Raw genomic sequence first — 23,637 nt, 5'->3', positions numbered from 1 at the left:
CAAATCAAAACTACCCTAAGATTCCATCTCACCCCAATTAGAATGGAGATTATCAAGAACACAAGCAACAATAGGTGTTGGCGAGGATGTGGGGAAAAAGGAACACTCATACATTGCTGGTGGGGTTGCAAATTAGTGCAGCCACTTTGGAAAGCAGTGTGAAGATTCCTCAGAAAACTTGGAATGGAACCACCATTTGACCCAGCTATCACACTCCTCGGCCTCTACCCAAAGGACTTAAAATCAGCATTCTACAGAGATACAGCCACATCAATGTTCATAGCTGCTCAATTCACAATAGCCAGATTATGGAACCAAACTTGATGTCCTTCAATCGATGAATGGATAAAGAAACTGTGGTATATCTATATATCTATATATATATATACACAATGGAATATTACTCAGCTATAAAGAATAATAAAACTATGGCATTTGCAGGCAAATGGATGAAACTGGAGAATATCATGCTAAGTGAGATAAGCCAATTTCAAAAAACCAAAGGATGAACAGCCTTGCTGATAAGCGGATGATGACACATAATGGTGGGTGGGAGGGGGGCAAGAATGGAGGTAGGAAGGACTGTACAGAGGCAAAAGAGGGGTGGGAGGTGTATGGGGATAGGAAAAAAATAACAGAATGAATCAAACAACATTACCCTATGTAAATTTATGATTACACAAATGGTATGCCTTACTCCACGTACAAACAGAGAAACAACATGTATCCCATTTGTTTACAATTAATAAAATGCAAAAAATAAAAAAAATGTTTAAAAATGAATAAAGAAAAAATAATTAAAATGACAGGGAATAAAAATCATATTTCAATAGCAACATTGGTAAATGGCCTAAATTCATCAATCAAAAGACATAGGTTGGCAGATTGGATTAAAAAAGAAGACACAACAATATGTCTTGGCCTCAGAAGCAAAGACATCGATGGACTGAAGGAAAAAGAAAGGGAAAAAAACGTATCATTCACATGGATATTGTAAACAAGCAGTGGCTTGTATCTTCATATCAGATAAAGTCCATTTCAAGTCGAAGTTAATCAGAAGGAACAAGGAAGGACATTTCATACTGCTTAAGGAAATTATATATCAACAAGACATAGCAATTGTAACTATGCCCCAAACAATGGAGTATCTATGAACATCTAACAAACCATTCTCAACTTTAAGAATCAAATACACCACAACACAATAATACCGGATGATGTTAACACACTTCTCTCACCACTGGATGGATCCTCAAACAAAAACTAAATTAAGAAGCTATGGAACCAAAAACTACGATTAAAAATTTAGACTTAACAGACATATATAGAATATTTCATCCATCAATGACTGAATACATTTTCTTTTCAGCAGCATATGTATCATACTCTAAAACAGACTGTATCTTAGGTCACAAAGCAACTCTTGGCAAATACAAAAAAGAAAATAGAGATAATAATCAGACCATAAAGGAATGAAATTAGAAATCAATAATAAAATAAAAAACAGAAGCTACTCTAGTACCTGGAGACTAAATAATACAATATTGAATGACCAATGGCAAGCAGAAGAAATTAGGGATGAAATAAAAAAATACATAGAGGTAATTTAGGATAGCAACACAACAAATCAAAATCTCTGGGATACTATGAAGAAAGTTCATTGCATTGAGCTCATTCATTAAAAGAATAGAATGTCAACAAATAAATAACCTAACATTACATCTCACAGCCCTAGAAAAAGAACAAATTGACACCAAAAGCAGAAGACAGGAAATAATTAAAATCAGAGCTGAAATCAATGAAACTGAAACAAAGAAAACAATCCAAAAAACAAAAACAAATAACAAAAAGTTGGTTCTTTGAAAAAATAAATAAAATTGATAAACCTTTAGCCATGCTAATGAAAAAAGAGAGAGAAAACTAGAATTACTAAAATTGGTGATGAAAAAGGAAATATCACAACAGACACTACTGAAAGACAGACAACAATCAGAGACTATTTTGAAAATTTACACTCTAATAACATAGAAAATCTTGAAGACATTGACAAATTTTTAGAGACACGACCTACCCAAATTGAGTCAGGAAGGCAGAGAAAATTTAAACAGATCAATTCAAGCAATGAAATTGAAGATGCCATCAAAAGTCTACCAACAAAGAAAAGTCCAGGACCAGATGGATTCTCAGCTGAGTTCTATCAGACTCTCAAAGAGGAACTAACACCAATCCTCCTCAAAGTATTCAATGAAATAGAAAATGGGGGAACCCTTCCAAACTCAGTCTATAAAGGTAGTATTACCCTGATATCAAAACCTGACAAAAACACATCAAGGAAAGAAAATTTCAGACCAATATCCTGATGGCCATAGATGCAAAAATTCTTTTTTTTTTTTTTTTTTTTTTTTTTTTGTGGTGCTGGGGATTTGAACCCAGGGCCTTGTGCTTGCAAGGCAAGCACTCTACCAACTGAGCTATATCCCTAGCCCGCAAAAATTCTTAATACTGGCAAATCACATGCAAAAACATATTAAAGTGATAGTGCACCATCAACAAGTGAGGTTAATCACAGAGATGCAAGATTAGTTCAACATATGGAAATCAATAAATAGAATTCATCACATCAACAGACTTACAGACAAGAATCACATGCTTATCTCAATAGACACAAAAAATGCATTTGACAAAATACAGCACCTCTTCATGTTCAAAATACTAGAGAAACTAGGGATAGTAGGAACATATCTCAACAAAGTAAAAGCTATATATGCTAACCCAAGGCCAACATCATTCTAAATAGAGAAAAACTAAAAGCATTCCCTCTAAAAACTGGAATAAGACAGGGGTGCCCTCTTTTGACAGTTCTATTCAACATAGTCCTGGAAACTCTAGCCCCCAGTGCTAGACAACAGAAAGAAATTAAAGTGATACAAATAGGAAAAGAAGAACTCAAACTATCCCTGTTTGCTGACATGATTCTGTATTTCAGAGACCCAAAAAATTTCGACCAGGAAACTTCTAGAACTTATAAATGAATTCAGCAAAGTAGCAGGATATAAAATTAACACCCATAAATCAATTGCATTCCTGTACATCAGTAATGAATCAACTGAAAGAGAAATCAGAAAATTATCCTAGTTTCAATAGACTAAAAAAAAAAAATTGGGGACTCAATCTAACAAAAGAGGTGAAAGAACTTTACAATGAAAACTACAGAACTCTAAAGAAAGAAATTGAAGAAGACCTTAGAAAATGGAAAGATCTTTCATGTTCTTAGATAGGCAGAATTAATATTGTCAAAATGGCCATACTACCAAAAGCACTACACAGATTTAATGCAATTCCTTTTAAAATTCCAATGGTGTTCTTCATAGAAATAGAAAAAGCAATCATGAAATTCATTTGGAAAAATAAGAGGCCCAAAAGAACCAAAGCAATCCTCAGCAAAGAAAGAGAAGCAGGAAGCATCACAATACAGGACCTTAAATTATACTACAGAGCTATAGTAACAAAAATGGTATGGTATTGGCATCAAAGCAGACATGAAGACCAAGGGAACATAATAGAAGACACAGAGACAAACCCATATAAATACAGTTATCTTGTACTAGAAAAAGGCACAATAAACATACGTTGGAGAAAAGATAGCCTCTTCAATAAATGGTGCTAGGAAAACTGGAAATCCATATGCAATGAAATCAAATTAGACCCCTATATCTCACCCTGCACAAAATTCAACTCAACGTGGATCAAGAACTTTGGCATTAGACCAGAGATGCTGCACCTAGTAAAAGAAAAATTAAGCCCAAATCACCATAATGAGAGCTTGGAACTGAATTCCTCAACAAGACTCCTAAAGCGTTAGAAGTAAAATCAAGAATCAATAAATGGAATGGTATCAAACTAAAAAGCTTCTTCATAGCATAGGAAACAATCAAGAATGTGAAGAGAGCACATACAGAATGGGAGAAAATCTTTATCACCTTCACCTCAGAGAGAGTATTAAACTCCAGGATATATAAAGAACTCAAAAAACTTAACACCAGAAAAACAACCCAATCATTAAACAGGCAAAGGAACTGAACAGACAATTCAAAGAAGAAGAAATATAATTGGTCAACAGATACATGAAAAAATGTTCAAAATCTCTAGCAATTAGAGAAATGTAAATTAAAACTACACTGAGATTTTATGTCACTCTAGTCAGAATGGCAATTATCTAGAATACAAATAATAAATGTTGGCAAGAATGGGGTGGGGAAGTATACTCATATGTTGCTGGTGAGACTACAAATTGGTGCAATCACTCTGGAAATTAGTGGAGATTTCTCAGAAAACCTGAATGGAACCCACCATTTGACCTAGTTTTCCCAATCCTGGGTATGTACCAAAAGGACTTAAAACCAGCATACTACAGTGACACAGCCACATCAATGTTTATAGCAGCTCAAGTCACAATAGCCAAGCTATGGAACCAACCTAGGTGTCCTTCAACAGTTGAATAGATAAAGAAAATGTAGTACATGTACACGATGGAATATTACTCAGCCATAAAGAAAAATAAAATTATCACATTTTCCAGTAAATGGGTGGAACTGGAGACTATCAGGCTAAGTGAAAAAGCCAATCCCCCCCGCAAAAAAGGCTGAATGTTCTCTCTGATATGCAGACATAGACTCAGTACGCAGGGGGGAAGGAGGAAGGGAGGTTCACTGGATTGAACAGGGGGAGTGAGGGGAATGGAGAGGGGAATGGGAAAGACAGTAGAATGAATCAGATATAACTTTCCTATCTTCATGTATGAACACAGGACCAATGTAAGTCCACATCATGTATAACCATAAGTATGAGAAGTTACATTCCATGTATGTATATTTCAAATACATTTCTACTGTCATGTATAACTAAAAGAAACACATACAAATTTTTAAAAAGAACAATGAAGAAAACTAACGTGGTTCTTTGAATAATTAAAATAATTCCTCAGCAAAATAAATACAGAAAAATAGAAAGACATAAATTATCAATACCCGATAAAGAATGAGAGATACAACTACAAACTCTCAGATATCAAAAAGGTAATGAGGCAATACTAAGACCAAGTGTGGAAAGCAGTGACACAAGGATGGGAGAGCAGTGACTGAGATTGGGGGTCTCTGATGACCTCATGGCTGTGACATGCCAGGTGACTGGGAATATTTCTGTGCAAGGGGACAGGAAGCTTAGCTGCTGCAGCAATGCCCTGCATGAGGAGGCTCTGTGCAAGAGCCCTATCAGCTCTGACCTTGATCTCAGGCACACAGCTCCTGGGAAGGAAGCCGGGTTGTCTTATGCTAGACAACCACAATGTTTTGCCAGCTCCGCTTCTGGTTCTCCAGTTCCTGCACGCTTTACAGTAACTTTGAACAATGGACTTTCTTGAGAACTACACAAAGCTCCTAACATTACACTTTGCAACTGTGGAAAAGCAACATAGATGTCCTAGTTTCTGTAACTTTCCTAAATACAAAGAATAATGGTGGAATAGTCTGTAACCTGATAACGAGACATATATAAATAAAGATTGTTGGCGTAATTCTTTAGATCTGCATTGCCATCAGGAGCAGAACTCCACTGATCCCAGCTGCATCCTCAAAATCTGTGTTTGTGAATCTTTATTTTCCAATTCCCCTTTGTCCCTCACCAGACCCGAGTTTGGTTGTGCTGGTCTCAGCAACCAAGATCACACTTGAATTTAATGACAGAGGAAATGAACCAGTTTCTCAAAAAGCACAAACAAAAAAAAAAAAAAAACAAAAAAAAAAAACAAAAAAAAAAAGCACAAACTACAGCTCACTCAACATCAAATAGGTAATTTGTATAGCCCTATATGTATTAAGAAACTTGTAATTTCAAAACACCTCAAAAGAAATCTCCAGGCCCAGATGGTTTCACTAGAGAGTTCTAGCAAACATTTAAAGAATTATCACCAATTCCACACAATCTTTTCCGAGAAGTAGAATTTCACTGATATAATATTCTCAAAATGACAGAATTAGAGAAATGGCCAAAAGATTAGTAGTCTCCATGAGTTAGGGAGGATGCGAGCAGAAGTGAGTGGGTGGGACTATAATAGGATAGTAAGAAAGGAAATCTTGTGGTGACAAAAGAATTCTGTGCTTTAACTATAGTGATGATTTCACATAGTTACATATGTGATAAAATGGCATACATACAAGTATATACATGCATTTTATCAATGTTAATTTAGCAGTTTTGATATGGTATTATACTTATGCAAGACACAGTCAATGAAGGAATCTGGGTAAAAGATACATGGGAACTTTCTGTGCTGTTTTTTGCAACTTCCTGTGCCTAAGTAATTATTATGAAATAAAGTTTTAACAGACCTATGAATATGTATACATTTTGTAATTTACACATATATAAAACTTGCTCAAACTCTTTGCTTCCTAAATCTCTTGCACAATATAGACCGTATTATCATTATGCAGTATTATCTGAATATACAATGCTATACAAATGAACAGGATGCCTATTCTAATATTATCAATTTTCCCCTGCTAGATTGTACCCTCTTCAAAGCAAAGACCACATTTGAATCATTTCTTATCCCAGCCACCTAAAATGATACTTGACATATCCCAGACATTCAATGAATGCTTCTTAAATGAAGTTCTGAGGACAGCCTATAGAGGATTAGGGATTGGGGTCATAAACATGAAGCAACTGCAGTCTTGGCGACAATCCTGTAAGAACTTTCATTTTCATTTACTTTGAAAGCCCCCACATTTCAAAAATGAAAATAGGTCTCTTTGATAATGAAGAAAAGAAAGAGGAAGATAACTTGTATGTCCCAAAAGAGCAGGTATTACACGAAGGGAAAAATGTCAAGACTCTCAAAGCAATTAGAATTTTACAAATATTAGGCATAATCTGTAAGTAAAAGAAAACTGACCCTAAGAGGTAACAGAAAATAACACTATTATTGTGTCTGGGATGCATGTGTCTAGTAAGAATATGTACAAGGAAAAATGGGCAATTTGACCAAAAAGGAAATGGCAGACATAAAAGCACTCCCCTTTTGCAATTTATTATTTTTAGAAGGTATAAATACCACATTTTATTGTTTTAAATAAAATTATCTGATTTATTACTATTTTTCTTGAATAAATTAAGAGCACATTTTATGATTCTGCTACGAAAGTATTTTAAACACTATATAGTAACAGAAAAGCAATTTAGCTTTGATACTGTTCTCAGAGAAGAACTGTTAAAAGAACAGTTTAGATGTAGACAGGTTTATAAGAATCAGTTATTAAACAGGTTTTGCTTCATGACCAGAAAGGGTTAAGTTTAGAAGGTTCCCATCAGTCATCATTTGTTGTTTTATATAATGAAAGATATAAATATGAGTGATGACAGCTAATCACACTTCTTCACAATCTGATTCCATACCCTAAAATCCTAAGTTTTTACTTGATACCTAATAGTTGACATCAAACAGCAAAGGATTCTGCACAATGGTATTATCATTTAAAAATTTTAATCTTTGAAATCCACCAAATTATACTGAACTGCTTAGAGGTAGATAGTCTAATATAACATTTTGGAAGACAAGTTAATTTTCCTGGTCTTTCATAGAAGACAGGAATTTACTTTGTAGCCATAGTTATAATGAATCTTGAGCAAGCCAAGAACTGGAAGAATCTCTGTTCCTACACATCTGCTGAAGTAATACACCAGCTATTTTATATGTGTTTTCCAAACTATAGACACTGTTAAAAAGAATAGGTAGGACTCACCAATTGTAATCTAGTCGAGACTGATGAAGCTGCTGCTGTTTTAGGAGAAGTTTTGTCTCCTGCTGAGCCAGCAGATGCTGCAGACGCTCCTTTTCGATTTCCAGTTCCATTTTCTGAAGAATCAGTTGTTGCCTTCTATCTTCTGAGAGTTGCTTTTTGACATCAGTTTCACTGGGTTGCAGTGCCCCTCCACCATGCATGAGAGATGCCCAAGAAAGTCCACAATGACTGCATGATTCTGGTTCTGTCTTGGAATACTGAGACACTATGTTTGTAGGATGGCTCTCACGAACATGATCTTCATTTTCAGAAGGTCTATGACCACAACACTGACTAGGTGGAGTAGGCTTAAGATGTAGATGCTCCTTCATCTTCTGTTCTTCTTGTGGAGTTTTTTCCATTGGTTCTGTATCCACTGGCTTTCTCCCTGGAGATTCATAATTACATATTCTGGTCTCTGATGACACCCTGTCTGGATTCTCTTTGGGATGATGAAAGGTTACTGGTTTCAAAGAATTGTTCCTATATTCCATCTGGGATTCTGAAGCTGAGTCTTGGTTTGCAGACTTAGGCCTTCGCTTGATTTGACAGAAGGTTTGTGGTTTGGCTACACTCAGGTAAGAACCATCCAGTTCTACAGATGAAGACCGGGGAGTGATTTTCCTATTGGTTACCTAAAAAGAAACACAACGTCTCTTGTCAAGTAAAAGCATAATAAAACAAGTTCTTTCTTTTGGCCTTTCAAAAATCAATGATACATGTTCACAAATAAAAAGCTCTTGGTTTTTTTTCCTAAAAAATTAAATGATAGCATTTCGTATAGCTAACAGGTTTGTGCCAGAAAACGATGTCCATTTTCAACCAGCTTATGTGTCAGAAAATCCATATAAGGATGAAAAAAATACAGTGTTTCTACATACTGCTTAAGCAAGAGCTTTGGTGATTTTAAGAGTCGCAAATAACAAAGGTTGTATAAACTCAACTTTGAGAAAAGGCAAAAACATTAAGTTTAATGTCTAAAAATGTTTACTTTTGAATATTGAGTCAATAAATTCATTCAGCTACCTTAAAAACCCTTTGATTGGCCATTACACAGAATGAGATTTGATGTAACACATTTTACTTTATACTGAATAGGATGTTACTGCTAAAAATTTGAAGAGTTGTTATAAATACCTTTACAGAACACAGATAAAACCAATCACTTTCAACAATACATAATTTTAATCAAAAGCTATTATTTAACTATAACATATTTAATTTCAATTACAAACATAAGTAATTTTTCAGTTAAGCTGTTCAAGAGGATGTAGTAGGATAGAAAAGAAACAGTTGCGAATTATTGCTGATAGGTCGAGAGAGTAAACTTTTCCCATATTTTAGCCTTAAGCTTGTTCTATCAGGAAGGACAAAACTCGGCTTGAGAGTCAATGATTCTCAAACTTTAGCATTTTTCAGTGTCACTTGCTTCTCTGTCTCAATAACTTTTGAAGGCAGGAGTTATATTTATCTCACAGTATTGAGGCTTGCACATAGTACATGCTCAGTAAGCATGGGTTGTTTATATAAGCATAGGAAAAAAATTCAAGTTGGGTTACAGTTCACAGTAACTGAAGAAAATTTAGAATCCATGATTATGCTGAATCATGTGTCAATAAGCAGGAGAAACAGAGGAGACAGGAAACTCCCTGCTAGAGCCTAAATATAAGAAATTTAGCTACCTTATTAGTGGAGTTGAAGACACATGAGAGTAATAATGGGCCTGAATGAGACAGGTTCCATTTTCTTTCCAGAATAGCTCCATGACTTCTATGGGATATTTACAAATATACTTTTTCTTAATTAAGGCTTAAACTAATGAAAAGTCCAAAACTGTTCCTCTAGCATATGGATTTAATATGAAACACTGAGATACATAATATTAACTTAGAAACTAAGTTTCTAAGTTAGAAAATTATAAGTGAATTTTTTAAAATTGAAGCACAATTTCCAATAAAATACACTTTTCTTTTTGGAGGTGCTGGGGATTGAGCCCAGGGTCTTGTGCTTGAAAGGCAAGCACTCTACCAACTGAGCTACATCCCCAGCCCAAAATACTCTCTTTTATACATGGTTTCAGCATAATTTTTGAGCTGCTTCCATTACCAGAATCCTGACTCCAGGGTTCCAAAAAACCAGGTCTACCCATTTGCTCTAGAAACCAAACAGAAAAGGTTGTGGAAAAGCAGCAAAGAAAACTTTCATCAACATGGCTATAATAGGAAGGTAAAATGAGATCCAGCATCTCAGTTGGACCATTAGGCTTAAATGGAGGGAAAATTGGGGCAGGGGTGAGAGGTCTGCATAATTAAGCAATCTTGGTCAAACTATGTTCTGGTTGATCATTACTTCAGTTCTGGTTCTGTGAGGCAGCTCTGGAAAAATCTTTATCACTTTAGGAGTCAATTTCCACTTGTTGTTCTGAATATTTATGTATCAGAGCTGTGATCCTGGAAGCGGGTGATTCAGTTCCCAAGAAATGATTGTTTTTACTATTGTTTCTACTCAGAAGTAGTCTCACCATGGGATGATGTGTCTGACTCCCACTGTTCCTGGAATGTGTAGGGCAATGGCTGAAGACTTTTAGGCATCATTCCAGGGGTCTGATGCTGTAAAAGCTGAGTCAAATGTTCACAAAAATCTTGTCTCAGTCTTAAAGCAGGAATGAGATAGTTTAGGTAAATTTAGGGCTAATAAACCTTGTATTATCAGTTTTTGGAAGTCCAGTACTAAAATGATTAACATACCTATATGCAGAGGTGAGAAAGTCCATAAGGTTTAAGGTAACAAAGGAGATAGATATAAAAGAAGACAGAGATGCCAAGCTTTATCCTGCTTTTAGTTACCCGGGGGCATACAAAAGCCTAAGAAGATAGTCATTGCTTTAAGCAAAGGCAACCTCTCTAACTTTCTGTTACACTTCTAGGTTGTGTGTATTGATATTCATTCTTTTCTAAAACACTGTATTATATTCTCATTATATGACTATTACAATTTGTTTATTCATTCTCCTATTGATGGATATTACAGTGTTTCCACTGTAGGGCTATTATGAATAAAGCTGTTATATACCTTATACGAGTATTTTTTTTTTGACGTTTACTTCTCTTTGCAACAGGATAGGCATATGTTTATTTTAATGGAAACAGACAACAAGTTTTCTAAAGTGTCATCTTGTTTTATATCCCATCAGGAAAGTACAAGATTCCCAGTTGCTCACTGATACTTGGTAGTGTGTTTTTATTTTTAGCTATTTTGTTGTGTAATAAAATACTGTGCTTTTATTTTGTATTTCCTTATACACTGTGGCATTGAATAACTTTTCTTAAGCTTTTTGGACATTTGGGTTGTCTTTTATGAAGTGCTTAGTGAATTCAAGACCTTTAATTCAAAATAATTTTGAAGGACTGAAGATGGGAAAATGAAAAATAGAGGTCAAGGCAGAAATTTGCAAATTATCTCTGATGAGAGAAGTTGGCTCTAAATAGTCACCTTCACTGATCATTGAATGCTCAACATGCTTCCAGATTACCTTGTCACTTAGGCTATTCTTAACTCAGAGCTTACATGTCCTATGCTAAATGTTTTACATATTCAACCTATAATTCTTAACAACACCTCTGCAAGGTGACTATTAAAATTACCACTTTACATGAGAAAACGAGGTTCTGTGGAGCAACACAACTTCCTTAAGGTCGCATCAACACTACATGTGGGACAAGGGAATGTCTCACTCCAAATCACTTCCATTACTCCACATTATCATTTAAAAAAATCTTCTTTAATATCTACCTCAGTAAATAATCACAAGGCAATGCCCACATGACCACGATTCGAGAACTTAAATGTTGCTTGCAGGCAGAACTTTCATGGCTGCTCTATCCCTCCTGCCAAAGGGAATGAGTGTAATGAGTTTTTTTTTTTTTTTATTGTAAACAAATGGGATACATGTTGTTTCTCTGTTTGTACATGGCGTAAAGGCATACCATTTGTGTAATCATAAATTGACATAGGGTAATGTTGTTTGATTCATTCTGTTATTTTTTCCCTTCCCCCCACCCCTCCCACCCCTCTTTTCCCTCTATTCAGTCCTTCCTTCCCCAATTCTTGCCCCCCTCCCTAACCCTAACTCTAACCCTAAAACTAACCCCTCCCACGCCCCATTATGTGTCATCATCCACTTATCAGCGAGATCATTCTTCCTTTGGTTTTTTGAGATTGGCTTATCTCACTTAGCATAATATGAGTTGTATACGGTTAATTTCTTTGCTTCAATTCTTCTCTGCTTAAATACTTAGATATCCATCAGAGTTTAGTTTTATCTGTTTATTATTTAAGTGTAAATGAAGTCACACAATACATATTCTTGTGTCTGGCATCTTTCACCCCACATTATAGTTATTAAGTTAATCTATGCTGCTGCATCAAGCTTTTTTTTTTTTTTTTTTTTTTTTTTTTTTTTTTTGTGGTGCTGGGGATTGAACCCAGGACCTTAGTGCTTATGAGGTGAGCACTCTACCAACTGAGCTATCTCCCCAACCCCTTTATTTTTAACTATATAGAAGTAGCTAGAAATTTTTTTCCTTAAAGGGACAAAAGGTAAACATTGTAGGCTCTGCAAGTCATACATACAATCCTTGCCACAGTTATCTGACTCTGCTTTTATGATGCAAAAGAACAAGATAATGAATGCATGTGTCTAGATGTATTCTAGTAAAACCTTATTTTTGAACAACATAAGTTTCATGTGATTTTCCCATTCCATGAACTACTCTTTTCTCTCCCTAAAACCATTTAATAATGTAAAACTCACGAGTTATACAAAAACATGCAGTGGGCTAGATTTGGCCAGCTGTAGTTTGTCAACTGAACTTGATTTCTATATGCTAAAACACACTCAAAACCCAATAAGAAAACTAAGCAGTGTGACTTGATATATATCATTTACATGTTTTCTATGTAATGAATACAAGCTGAGTCAGGTGTTTAATCATAAATGAGAAAATTTAGCAGAAAAGCATGCAAAGGAACACATAAAGATAGAAAAACTATAATTTCATTTGAAAAGTTTAGCCAGGAAGATAATCTATAGATCACAACAGATAAAATAGTTGGAATCCCAATAGATAAAATAGTATCAGAATACTGCTGCATTCACAGCAGTAGCAAGGGATCTGTCTTACATAAAAGATACCACAATCTCTGGCTCCTATAAGTGCCTTCTGCCAATGAAATCTTTGACATTGCATTCTATGTCATGTCACAAAAGAAAGATGAGGAGAAAATGCAGGCATTTTTAACTTAGGACAGAATTGGAGAATAGTCTCTCAACTTGGGTAGACACAGGCTAATGACTAGATGGAAAAACACCACTGAGAAAAGAATAAGGTTGAAAAATAAGTGTGAGGGACTTGGCTTAGACACATGAAGAATTTTTTAAGACTGAAGATTAATAAATTTGAGTTGGAAGAAGATTTTTCTGAAATATTAAGATGCTTTTTTATATGATACATTATATATGTTGCCTATATTATAATAATGTATGATATGATTATGTACGTGTACATACACACACACAGAAGTATAAGTACATGCATGAACACATATCAAAAATCACATACTATTCTTAAGGTAATCCAGGGTTTTCCCATGTTTTCAAATGCTAAAAACAAATAAATGCAGTGTTACTTTGTGAAATACCATCAACAAGTAGACAGTGATGTTTTGTAAGTTTCTATAAATCATCTTTATGGGACTAGTCAATCTCTGTGCTATAGAACCATAAGAAGTTAAACTAAACTGCAGCAATATTTTTTTGCAACAGGCTGTTATTAACTTTGGATTTACAAGAAATGATTACTTCCAATGCGTTCATGAGTTGCTGTCCACAGGATTAGTCAATAGTACAATAAGTCTTATTGGTATTCATTTCTTTGATGGCAAATAATAATTTTCCTATCCTGGCAAATACCTTATTAATGATTTTCATTTTCCCACTGACAGACTTGTAAAATTTCTGTAACTTTAAAAATTTCCCCTCTACTCTTTATTTTATTGAAAATAAACAGTTCAAAGAACAAGATAAATACTTCTAAAACCAAACTACTGTGCATGGGGCAAGTCTGTATTTCCCAGAGCATTTGGAGTTAATGTAGATTAAGGCACAGAATGACATCCTGCATTTTCAACATTGGGCATACATGGACCAGTTGTCAAACTGACAGAAAATACGTAATGCAACAGCTGCACTGTGTGCTTTGCCAAATTCTCATCCCAAATAAATGTTCATTCTCCCTAGTGCAATTAACCCTCCTATACTGGCAGATTTTGCTAGAAGATCATCAAGGTAGATTACCTTCCAGCATTATAAACTAAATACTTACAGGTGTTATATCATCAGTTATAACTTACAAACTTTTGCATTTAGTAAGACATTCAGGCAAATGAATCATCTAATTTATGAATTATTTATAAGAAATTCACAGCATGCTCCTGGCGTCATCCATGGCCTTTTCCAGGTCATATGACACCAATTAGAGCTGAATTTTAAATTATTCAATAACCTGAACTCTCTTGTCATTTAACATATAGATATCAATGCAGTAAACAAGTTAAATCTAATGGGCCCTAGAGGTTTAAGCTCCTCCACAGCGCAGCAGCTAAAGCGGTAGGCCATCAGTGGAGGAGAAAATAACAGAATGCAGCAGTCGAACACATTTGCAAAACTCTAATAACTTATTCTAGTTCCCATAGGGACTGTGGCACAACTTAGGAATATTGAATCTAAAAGACATTAAAGTCAATAATTATGAGATTTAAAAGAATATAGGCACACAGAAGGCACACAAAAACACATAATGACAGACACTAGTACCAAATGCCATACCAAGTCCCAGGATATACACACCATAGGCCTGCCAACTTTTTTTTAACAGTAACTACCAGACTCAGAAAAGGTTAAACTCCATATTCTCTAATCATTACTACATTTCCCAAAAGTTGGAATTAGTTGAGTTGCTATACAAATGAACAGACAGCATGGAATAATTGACAATATAATCCAGTTGAGGTCAAAAGGTTGATTGGAATTCTTGTACTGTTACTTAGAAGTTGTTATTTTAGGCAAGTTACTTTACCTTTCTTAAGCAGTTTAGTCATTTGTAAAGGAGGAGCTGGGTTTGATGACCTCTATGGTTTATGCTATTTTTAAGAACTGAAAATAACAGGGATTAGGTTGTTACACCCCAAGGAAATGAGAGAAATTAAAAAGGACTGGATGAAAAATCACACCAATCAGTAAATACTCAGCTATCAACCAACAGATCTATAACAAAATTACTGAATGTTCCTTGGTTCTATTTCCTTTAGCAAATTCTGGATTTAACCGTTACTGCCTTATTACTAAAGAATTTAAATCATCACCTTTACTTATACATTTGGCTCCTAAATCTGAAACATACACAACTGAAGAATGAATAAGACAAATACATAGTTGTGGTGATGGTCCTAAATATTTTGATTGGATTAAAAAGGGCAACCATTCTCCACAGCAATGGTACTGACTAAAATGGCATTCACATATGATTATAATCCCAAAACATGGTTTTCTAAATCTACATGAGGAAACAGAAGTATAAAACGAATTTTAATTATTTAACAAAGGTCATAAAAATGGTAAAATAATTTTAATAGAAAATCAAACAAAAGCAAAGGCAAAGTAAAACCCTAGTAGATATGGTTAGAACAACCTTCAGAGGTACAAAATGAAAACAAAACATATTTCAAGGATATAGCCAACTGATAACTATTTCAGTTAAAAATGCAGTACTAGACAATGATCCATAAGAGGTCATACATCAATTTTCTTTGCCATTCTCAAGGATCATGGAGTGTATCCTTGAGCTTGCAAAAGGGCACTCTGGGGGCTATTCAATGACTTCTCTCACGTCCCTCCAATAACAATCAGGCTCCAGAATGGAAACAAGAATTGTATGTAGACAGATGCTTCAATGCAGTTTTATTTTTAAGAAGGAGCAAACAAGATGAGTTTGTATCAAAGAAGGAAAGTTTTAACACAAAATTCTTAAGACACTTTCTATAGAATATAAAGTTAACTCTATGAGTGTGATCAACTGTCCCTGAAATGGAGATCAGAGTTTACACTGCATTTATGCTACTGGCTGAAAGGGAAAAGTATTTGCACTGTATTTCTGAGACAAAATGGTGAAAAGGAACTCTCATGGAAAAGAAGTACTTAAGAAAATACCAGTACAATCAAACAAGAGGGATGGAAAACCAGATTGCTGTTTATTAACTAGATTTCTCAAAGTGAATTAGTGAATCACTGTTCTGTCATTAAAGACCCAAATCTTTCTTAAGACTCTTACTCATTCTTCCTCTGTTTGAGTAGTTGTAGACCCAATGTTAAAGAGACCTAGTGAGAAGCATCCGTGAAAGCACTGGGAGCCACCAAATCAAAAAGAATGAAGGTGGCTGTCTTTACAGGGCCAGCCCTTCCTTGGAGACTCAACTGCATAGAATTCTTGGTCTGTAAGTTATATAGTACTGGATCTTGGTTTTTTAAAAATTAGGACATTGTTTATTAGCTGCTTTATTTTTAAAAAAAGATATTTCATCTAGAATTTAATTTAAAAAATCAGTGATTTAATGTTCCACCGTTCAAATGCACTGACTCCTTTTTCTATTCTTCAAAATTGTATTGGCACCACTTCTTTCTGTGTGTTTTCTCTATTCTCCCAGCTCAAATTATTTATGCCTTCCCAGGTACCCTAAGAGCACTTTATTCATTCCTTTACTGTTGAACTTATTTCGTTCTGCTCCACTGTAGTTAAATGTTAGCTATTCTCACATATCTAAGTTTCCTTGTGATGTTTAAGTATTTATAGACTTTTCTCTAAATGGAAACTGTGAATTCTGAGCGTAGATACCATGTATGCTGTTTATTGCTACATCCTCAAAAAGATACAATAAGTGCTCAATAATAATAGTTTTTACTTTAAATTTTTATTTATTTATTTTGCATAGAGTTTGGTTCCTTTCCAATATGTTATATGGAACTTGAAGACTGGGACAATTTACCTTTTAATCTCCTATTTCAATGATAACTTCCTTTACAAAAAAGACACTTGAATTAATGAATATTTGTTGGAGAACTATTAAGCAAGATGAAGGAGTAACAGCCGCTAAATAGCCTAGCTTGTACCATAAGGGACTTGATGGTAACTTATCTTAAAATTTAATGTACTCCAGGGGTCATTTACCCTGTATATTTTCTTAGAGTATTTAAAAGTGTATAAAAAGTTCTATGAGCATAATAAAAATTCCAACTATGTCTTGCACTGCTCAGAGGAAATAAAAAAAGGAATCTAGATGCCAATTTAATTTAAATTTGTGAAATAGTAAATCAAAAGGGTTTTGGGGATAGAGTTTCAACTTAAGCACAGATCTTATTTTCTAAAATATTCCTTTAAGTGTTTAAAACCAGAACTGCATTTAAAGACTGTAAAATGTGTTCTAAATCAACCTAAAGTTAGGATAATTAAACAGGTTTTAAGATATACTACATGAACAAAAGGGAACTGCCTCAGGATTTCTACTTTTGAGTTATGTTTAAAAAAAAAATCAGGGGGCTGGGCTCAGGTGGCTCAGTGGTAGCACACTTGCTTGGCACCTGTGAGGCACTAGGTTAGATCCTCAGCACCACATAAAAATAAATAAGTAAAATAAAGGTATTAGTCTATCTACAACTAATTTTTTTTTAAGTCAGGCTTAACACAGGGTGACTCATATCATAAACAAGAAGGGTACATCTTGAGACATATAGTATTATGTTCAAAGAAATATTTATGAAACTTTGGGAAAAGCAGGGCTTTAAAAACATAAGTTAATTGCATTTTCCCCAAAAAAATCCTTTTTCAGTTAATGGTGTCATCCAAAGCATAAAACCATAATATCAAACAAATATTGTCCTATAGCTATTTTTTAAAAACTCAAGTATTTCCCTTCTGTTCCTTGCTTTGTGTGCTACTCTGGTACTAAATGTGAGAGTTAGGATGTGGGCATTTTGGGAGGAATGATTTCTAAAATAATTAAATGAGAGATACATAGGAAAGGACAAAAGTTCTAAAGCCAAAAGCCAAATATTGCACATTTGTCTAACAATAGAAAGGAATCATTTATAAACAATATTATGAATAAACACTTTCAGAATTCTTATCCTCCCTCTCTATAAAATTTTATTACCTTGGGATGGGCAGGCAGGACTAGGATTTGGAAGTATCTGCCAGATACTATGCTAGCTGTCAGGAATACAAGATTTGATAAGACAGATCCCCAACCTTCAAGACCCTAAAATATTGGCTCAGGAGGGAATATATTTTATGAGATAAGGTTTATCAAGAGTGTTATGTGCAAAGAGCAGTAGTAGTGAGATCAGTCTTCAGTTGAGGCAGAAGAGGGGAAGGTTTTGTAAGACAGTGGACATTTAAACTAATTTATTATTTTTTAAAGACTGCATTTTGATTCATTGTACACAAATGGGGTACATCATTTCGTTTCCATGGATGTGCATGATGTAGATTCATACCATTTATACTAAATTTTGGAAGAAAGACGAGTTGATTAATGTCAAAGGTATGTGTAAGAGTGTATAGAATAGGATATTTCAGACAAAGTGGAAAATATAAGAACAGGGATTATGAAAATGAGTATGTATGGTGAACTCTAAGGGGTCCAGAACATGTATAAAACAATGACAGCTTACACTGTTCACAGATGTGGTCTGGAGTTTTTGTGTGTTCTGACAGCACAGCAGCGATAGGAAACATTTAAGAGCATAAATTAGAATATAAACATACACACTGGTTCCTTCATTTACAAAGTTTTATTATTAAAAAATCTATAAATTAAATAGCATGGTTGGTAACTTGGTAAAAAGGAAGTGTATTTCACAAAGGTAAATGCATAACATCTGAGATTATTTTATTTATTTTTGGTAATGTATTAGCCAAGAGCAGACACTAACAACTTTTACTATATACTAAGGTATGAAGGTTATATTGAGTGGGCAAGTTCTGTTGAGAATTTGGAATAGACCTTAAGTGTTTTATAACATAAGGAACCAGCTTGGTGTCAATTTTTAAAGCAGAGTTATTTAGCTAATCTAATTTATTTATCTGATATCTTTGGGTTTTTTAAGCTGATTTTTAATTATTCCATGTACAGTGAAAATTTAACATGATATTCAATGGCAGATAAGAGTAAAGAGCAAAAATGAATGATAGTAGTGTGGAAAAGTCACCAGAGATCATTATGTCATATTCCATCATTTCAATGAAGTAAATGATGATACTGATAGTGTTCATCTGTGAATAATTATCACTGAACTCCCTTCAAATTTGATGTTCTGAATTTTATTTTCTATCAAACACAATCCATGCACAGAAAACATTTCCTTCTCTGAAAGAATTTAAATTTAACCATAGTTTTGTAAGATGAACTGTTGAAACTGGTTAATGGTAAAGGACTGGAGACAAATTTTGAAAAGACACCAACACTTCCTTCACTTTGAACAAAAGTTAAAAGCTAAGAGTGAACATTCTGAGCCTATTGAAAATTGCTTTAAAATCTCTTCTTTCATTCCTAGAAATGTACCACTGTTTTATCTGATGTAAGTATTAATAAAGCAAAACAGAAAGAGTTTAAAAATATGCTATCAAATACTCTATTGTTATGATCACTCCAAACATGACTGCATAGACTACCAATTTAGGAGCAAGCTTATTTATCATATATAAGACTCTAAATATTGGCATACATAGTGCAATTAATACATGTGGCACTCATTCAAAGTGTGTACAGGCATTTGTTATGAGGTAATTATGACTTCACACATACATTTTCTCTTAATTACAATTGCAAATAAAAAGTAGTAAGTAAGTCATTCTCCATGTTAATCAACTGTATGTACATTTTCAACTCAAGGTTTTATAATTCCTTTATTCCTGTTGCATTTGTTCAGTTTATTGAAATACAATTTAGGATTGTTAAAACTATTAAAAATTTGTCATTTATTTCATTTTTCTAGTATTTCAGTTGTAAGGAATTTTACACAAATTTTATTAGTTCATGAAAATTAAAAAAAAAAAAAAAAAAAGCCAAACCTGGCCCTTCACCACAGTTTAGTTTGAGAAGGATTGACCTAAATCATCTAGAATCTAGTCAGTTTTGTGTAACATTTCGTTGAAAAAGTGGATTTGTTCCAACAGGATTTATATATTAGGGAACAATCTGAACATAATGAAATTTCAGTCTGCTTATGTACAATTATTTTTGTGGAAAACACTAGGTGAACACTGAAATTGGAACCATTTAGGCATTTACAAAATGCACAAAACTGAAACTAGCAATCATCTCAGTTATACTTATGCTTTACAATTACTTAAGCTTGTGTTCTGCTATTCTTTTCCCTTTGTGAACTTTTCAATATAAGAAAAGTCAATCAACATCCCCCAAATGTGTGACCATCTTGGTTATACAACACCAAGCAGTATGTATAAAAGAGAAGCTTCAAGCATCAAGGAGAAGGGTGAGCAGCAAGCACAAATGAATCCCCATTGGGAACTATCAGAGACAACTCTGCAAAAAACAAAAACAAAACCCACAAAGCCTCTGGCTGATATAATTCCAAGGACTATGAAGTCAATAAGAACAAGTCCTAAGGAAATAAAACAAATGGAGAGAGGTGAGCCTTTGGAATGAACACCAAAGAACAAAATAATTGATTTTCATAAAGAGGAAATGCTCTATTTACTAAGACCTTAAATGTAAATCACCACATCCTGTAACAGTGACTTCTTTTCAAGCTAGGCAATGGCTGGATTAGTGTTTTCAAACAGCACTTCAGCTGCCTAGCAAGGCCAAGAGTGTAGATATAAAGTTGCAAAAGAATTTCTAGCAGTCAAGTACAGAATGTATTGGATTAAATTTTCAGTTTCCATGAACAGGTAGATACTATAAAGGTAAACCTCAAAAGACCTATATCCCAAATCCAGAAAAACATGCCACAGGATTTAAGGCCAAAAGATTACTTAGAGAATTTTAGTGCCAACTCCTACTCAAGAGTGCCAACCTCTAATGGTGATTATCAAGAACACAAGCAACAACAGGTGTTGGCGAGGATGTGGGGAAAAAGGTACACTCATACATTGCTGGTGGGGTTGCAAATTAGTGCAGCCACTTTGGAAAGCAGTATGGAGATTCCTCAGAAAGCTTGGAATGGGACCACCATTTGACCCAGCTATCCCACTCCTTGGCCTATACCCAAAGGACTTAAAATCAGCATACTACAGAGATACAGCCACATCAATGTTCATAGCTGCTCAATTCACAATAGCCAGATTGTGGAACCAACCTAGATGTCCTTCAATTGATGAATGGGTAAAGAAACTGTGATATATATATATACACACACACAATGGAATATTACTCAGCCACAAAGAATGATAAAATTATGGCATTTGTAGGCAAATGGATGAAATTGGAGAATATCATGCTAAGTGAGATAAGCCAATCTCAAAAAAATCAAAGGACGAATGATCTCGCTGATAACTGGTCCAGAAGGCATTATCTATGCTCAACTTTGTGTGTACATTCAATAGATACATAATGGGGGGTGGGGAGGTTAGTGTTAGGGTTAGGGTTAGGGTTATGGAGGGGGGCAAGAATGGAGGAAGGAAGGACTGTATAGAGGGAAAAGAGGGAAAAGAGGGGTGGGAGGGGTGAGGGGAGGGAAAAAAGAATGAATCAACCAACATTACCCTATGTAAATTTATGATTACACAAATGGTATGCCTTTACTCCATGTACAAACAGAGAAACAACATGTATCCCATTTGTTTACAATTAAAAAAAATTTTAAAAAAAGAGTGCCAACCTCCTATAGCTGCTATTACAAATTTTCTTCTTGTTTCGGATAACCCTGCTTTTTCCACTTTCACGGTAAGTCACAAACTGCAATTCTTACAGCATCCATTTCAACAAATCAACCTCAGGTCTATTTCAAGGCAGACTGCCAAGTTTACTGTGTATTTATGCATTTATTTTTAACATTTCACATGCATAAAACTTTGTTACTATTTTTATTAGATCCTTATTTTTTTAAAGTGTGGCTTTAAGTTTTTAAATGTTGTGCCCCTAATCCCATTTTCCTGACAAGTCATTTTTTAATTACATCATTTTGCATAGCATATTTATGTTGAGAAATATGTGTCACTTTATAGATTTGAATGTATTATTTCTCCCTTCCCATTTTCCCACCACCTCCAAGTAACAATAAAGGAACAGACAATGGATAACACCAACAGTGTACTTGAAAAATTACCTATATTCTCTGTAATTCCAGGGTCTATTGCTATAAATTTTAAAGGTAAAAAGGAATACTTTGTAACAATATGTCTAGGAACTCCTCAGTCCTCAAAAAAAGTGAATGTTAAATAGAGCTTTAAATAAAGTTTAAAAATGAAAAGCTTGAAGTGTTAGTCCATGATTTATGAAATTATATATTAACGCTATTGCCCTTGATGTTTGAAATCTGAGATGTCTTGAGATATGTACCTTTCCCATAATCCATAAGTCTTTACTGTGTGATTTTGCATAGCATGCTTACTTTTAGAAACATATATCACCTTATAGCAGAACGGCCTGATTGGAGCAAGCAACTGCCTGACAATCAGAAACTTAACAGGGATACTGGGGAAGGAGATAGTTAACTGGGAGTTTTGATAATTCCTTACATACCCAATGGTCCAGAAGGCATTATCTATGCTCAACTTTGTGTGTACATTCAATAGAGACTAGAAAGGGTCCTTAACTGTCTACATATCGAGATGTGATATCTTGCTTGCATACAAAGCAGATGTGAGAAGGCATGGCAGAAAGTAAAGGCATTCCCCAACTCACAGTCATTGGCAAAGGATAGAAACCAGTATATGAGCATAACCTATGGCCAGTAATTTGCTATTTGCTAGTTAAACTATAATACTCTGGGTGAGTTAAAAAAAAAAAAAAAAAGGCTGAGATACCAGTGGATAGACTTCAGGGGAGACAAGCCCTACAGAATGAATTCAGGCAAGTCATCAAACAAACAAAAAGGCAGCATCAACAACTTCTGAAAGAAGGGACTGGAAGCCAGAGTCGCTACAATATACTAGATAAAATGTCCAGTTTTCAATAAAAAATTATAAGAAATACAAAGATAGAAAAGAGTGATCCATATTAAGAAAAAAATATCAGAAAGTAAGGGGGGTTCAAATATTACAATTACAAAGACTTCAAGGCAGTTATTATAAGTATTTAAAGACCTAACAACAAAAGAGCACTTGACATGTTTAAGAATTAAAGGAGGGGGCTGGGGATATACCTCAGTTAGTAAAGTGCTGGCCTCACATGCACAAGGCCCTGGGTTCAATCCCTAGCACCACAGAAAGAATTAAAGGAGGGGCTGCAGTTGTGGTTCAGTAATAGAACACTTGCTTAGCATGTTTGAGGCACTGGGTTTGATTCTCAGCACTATATACAAATAAAGTTTCATCAATAACTAATAAAAATATTTTTAAAAAAGAAAGGAAAGTATAACAATGGCAATGACAACAGAAAATCTCAATAAAGAGACAAGATTGAAAAACAAAACAAAAAGTAAATGGAAATAATGGAGTTGAAAAATATAATAAATGAAATGAAAAATCAGCAGATAGTCTCAGTAGCAGATGTGAAATAG

The 23,637-nt window shown here is 34.5% G+C and overlaps 1 protein-coding gene and 1 non-coding gene across 6 annotated transcripts in view; both read right to left on the bottom strand.

The window, feature by feature from the left end:
* Positions 1–23,637, bottom strand: part of Kiaa1328 (KIAA1328 ortholog) — a 286,260-nt gene that overhangs the window by 130,076 nt on the left and 132,547 nt on the right. For all 5 annotated transcript variants that reach the window (XM_047526442.1, XM_047526441.1, XM_047526445.1 and 2 more), the window contains one exon: positions 7,803–8,476. In XM_047526442.1, the coding sequence (XP_047382398.1) occupies positions 7,803–8,476 (674 nt within the window). The remainder of the gene's footprint in view (positions 1–7,802; positions 8,477–23,637) is intronic.
* On the bottom strand, positions 9,815–9,887 carry Trnae-uuc (transfer RNA glutamic acid (anticodon UUC)). The gene has a single exon. It is a non-coding gene; the product is annotated as a tRNA-Glu (tRNA).

Source organism: Sciurus carolinensis, chromosome 15, assembly GCF_902686445.1.
Source record: "Sciurus carolinensis chromosome 15, mSciCar1.2, whole genome shotgun sequence".
Lineage (NCBI taxonomy): Eukaryota > Metazoa > Chordata > Mammalia > Rodentia > Sciuridae > Sciurus > Sciurus carolinensis.
The sequence above is the reverse complement of the archived record's forward strand: the minus strand, read 5'-3'. Positions and strand labels throughout refer to the sequence as shown.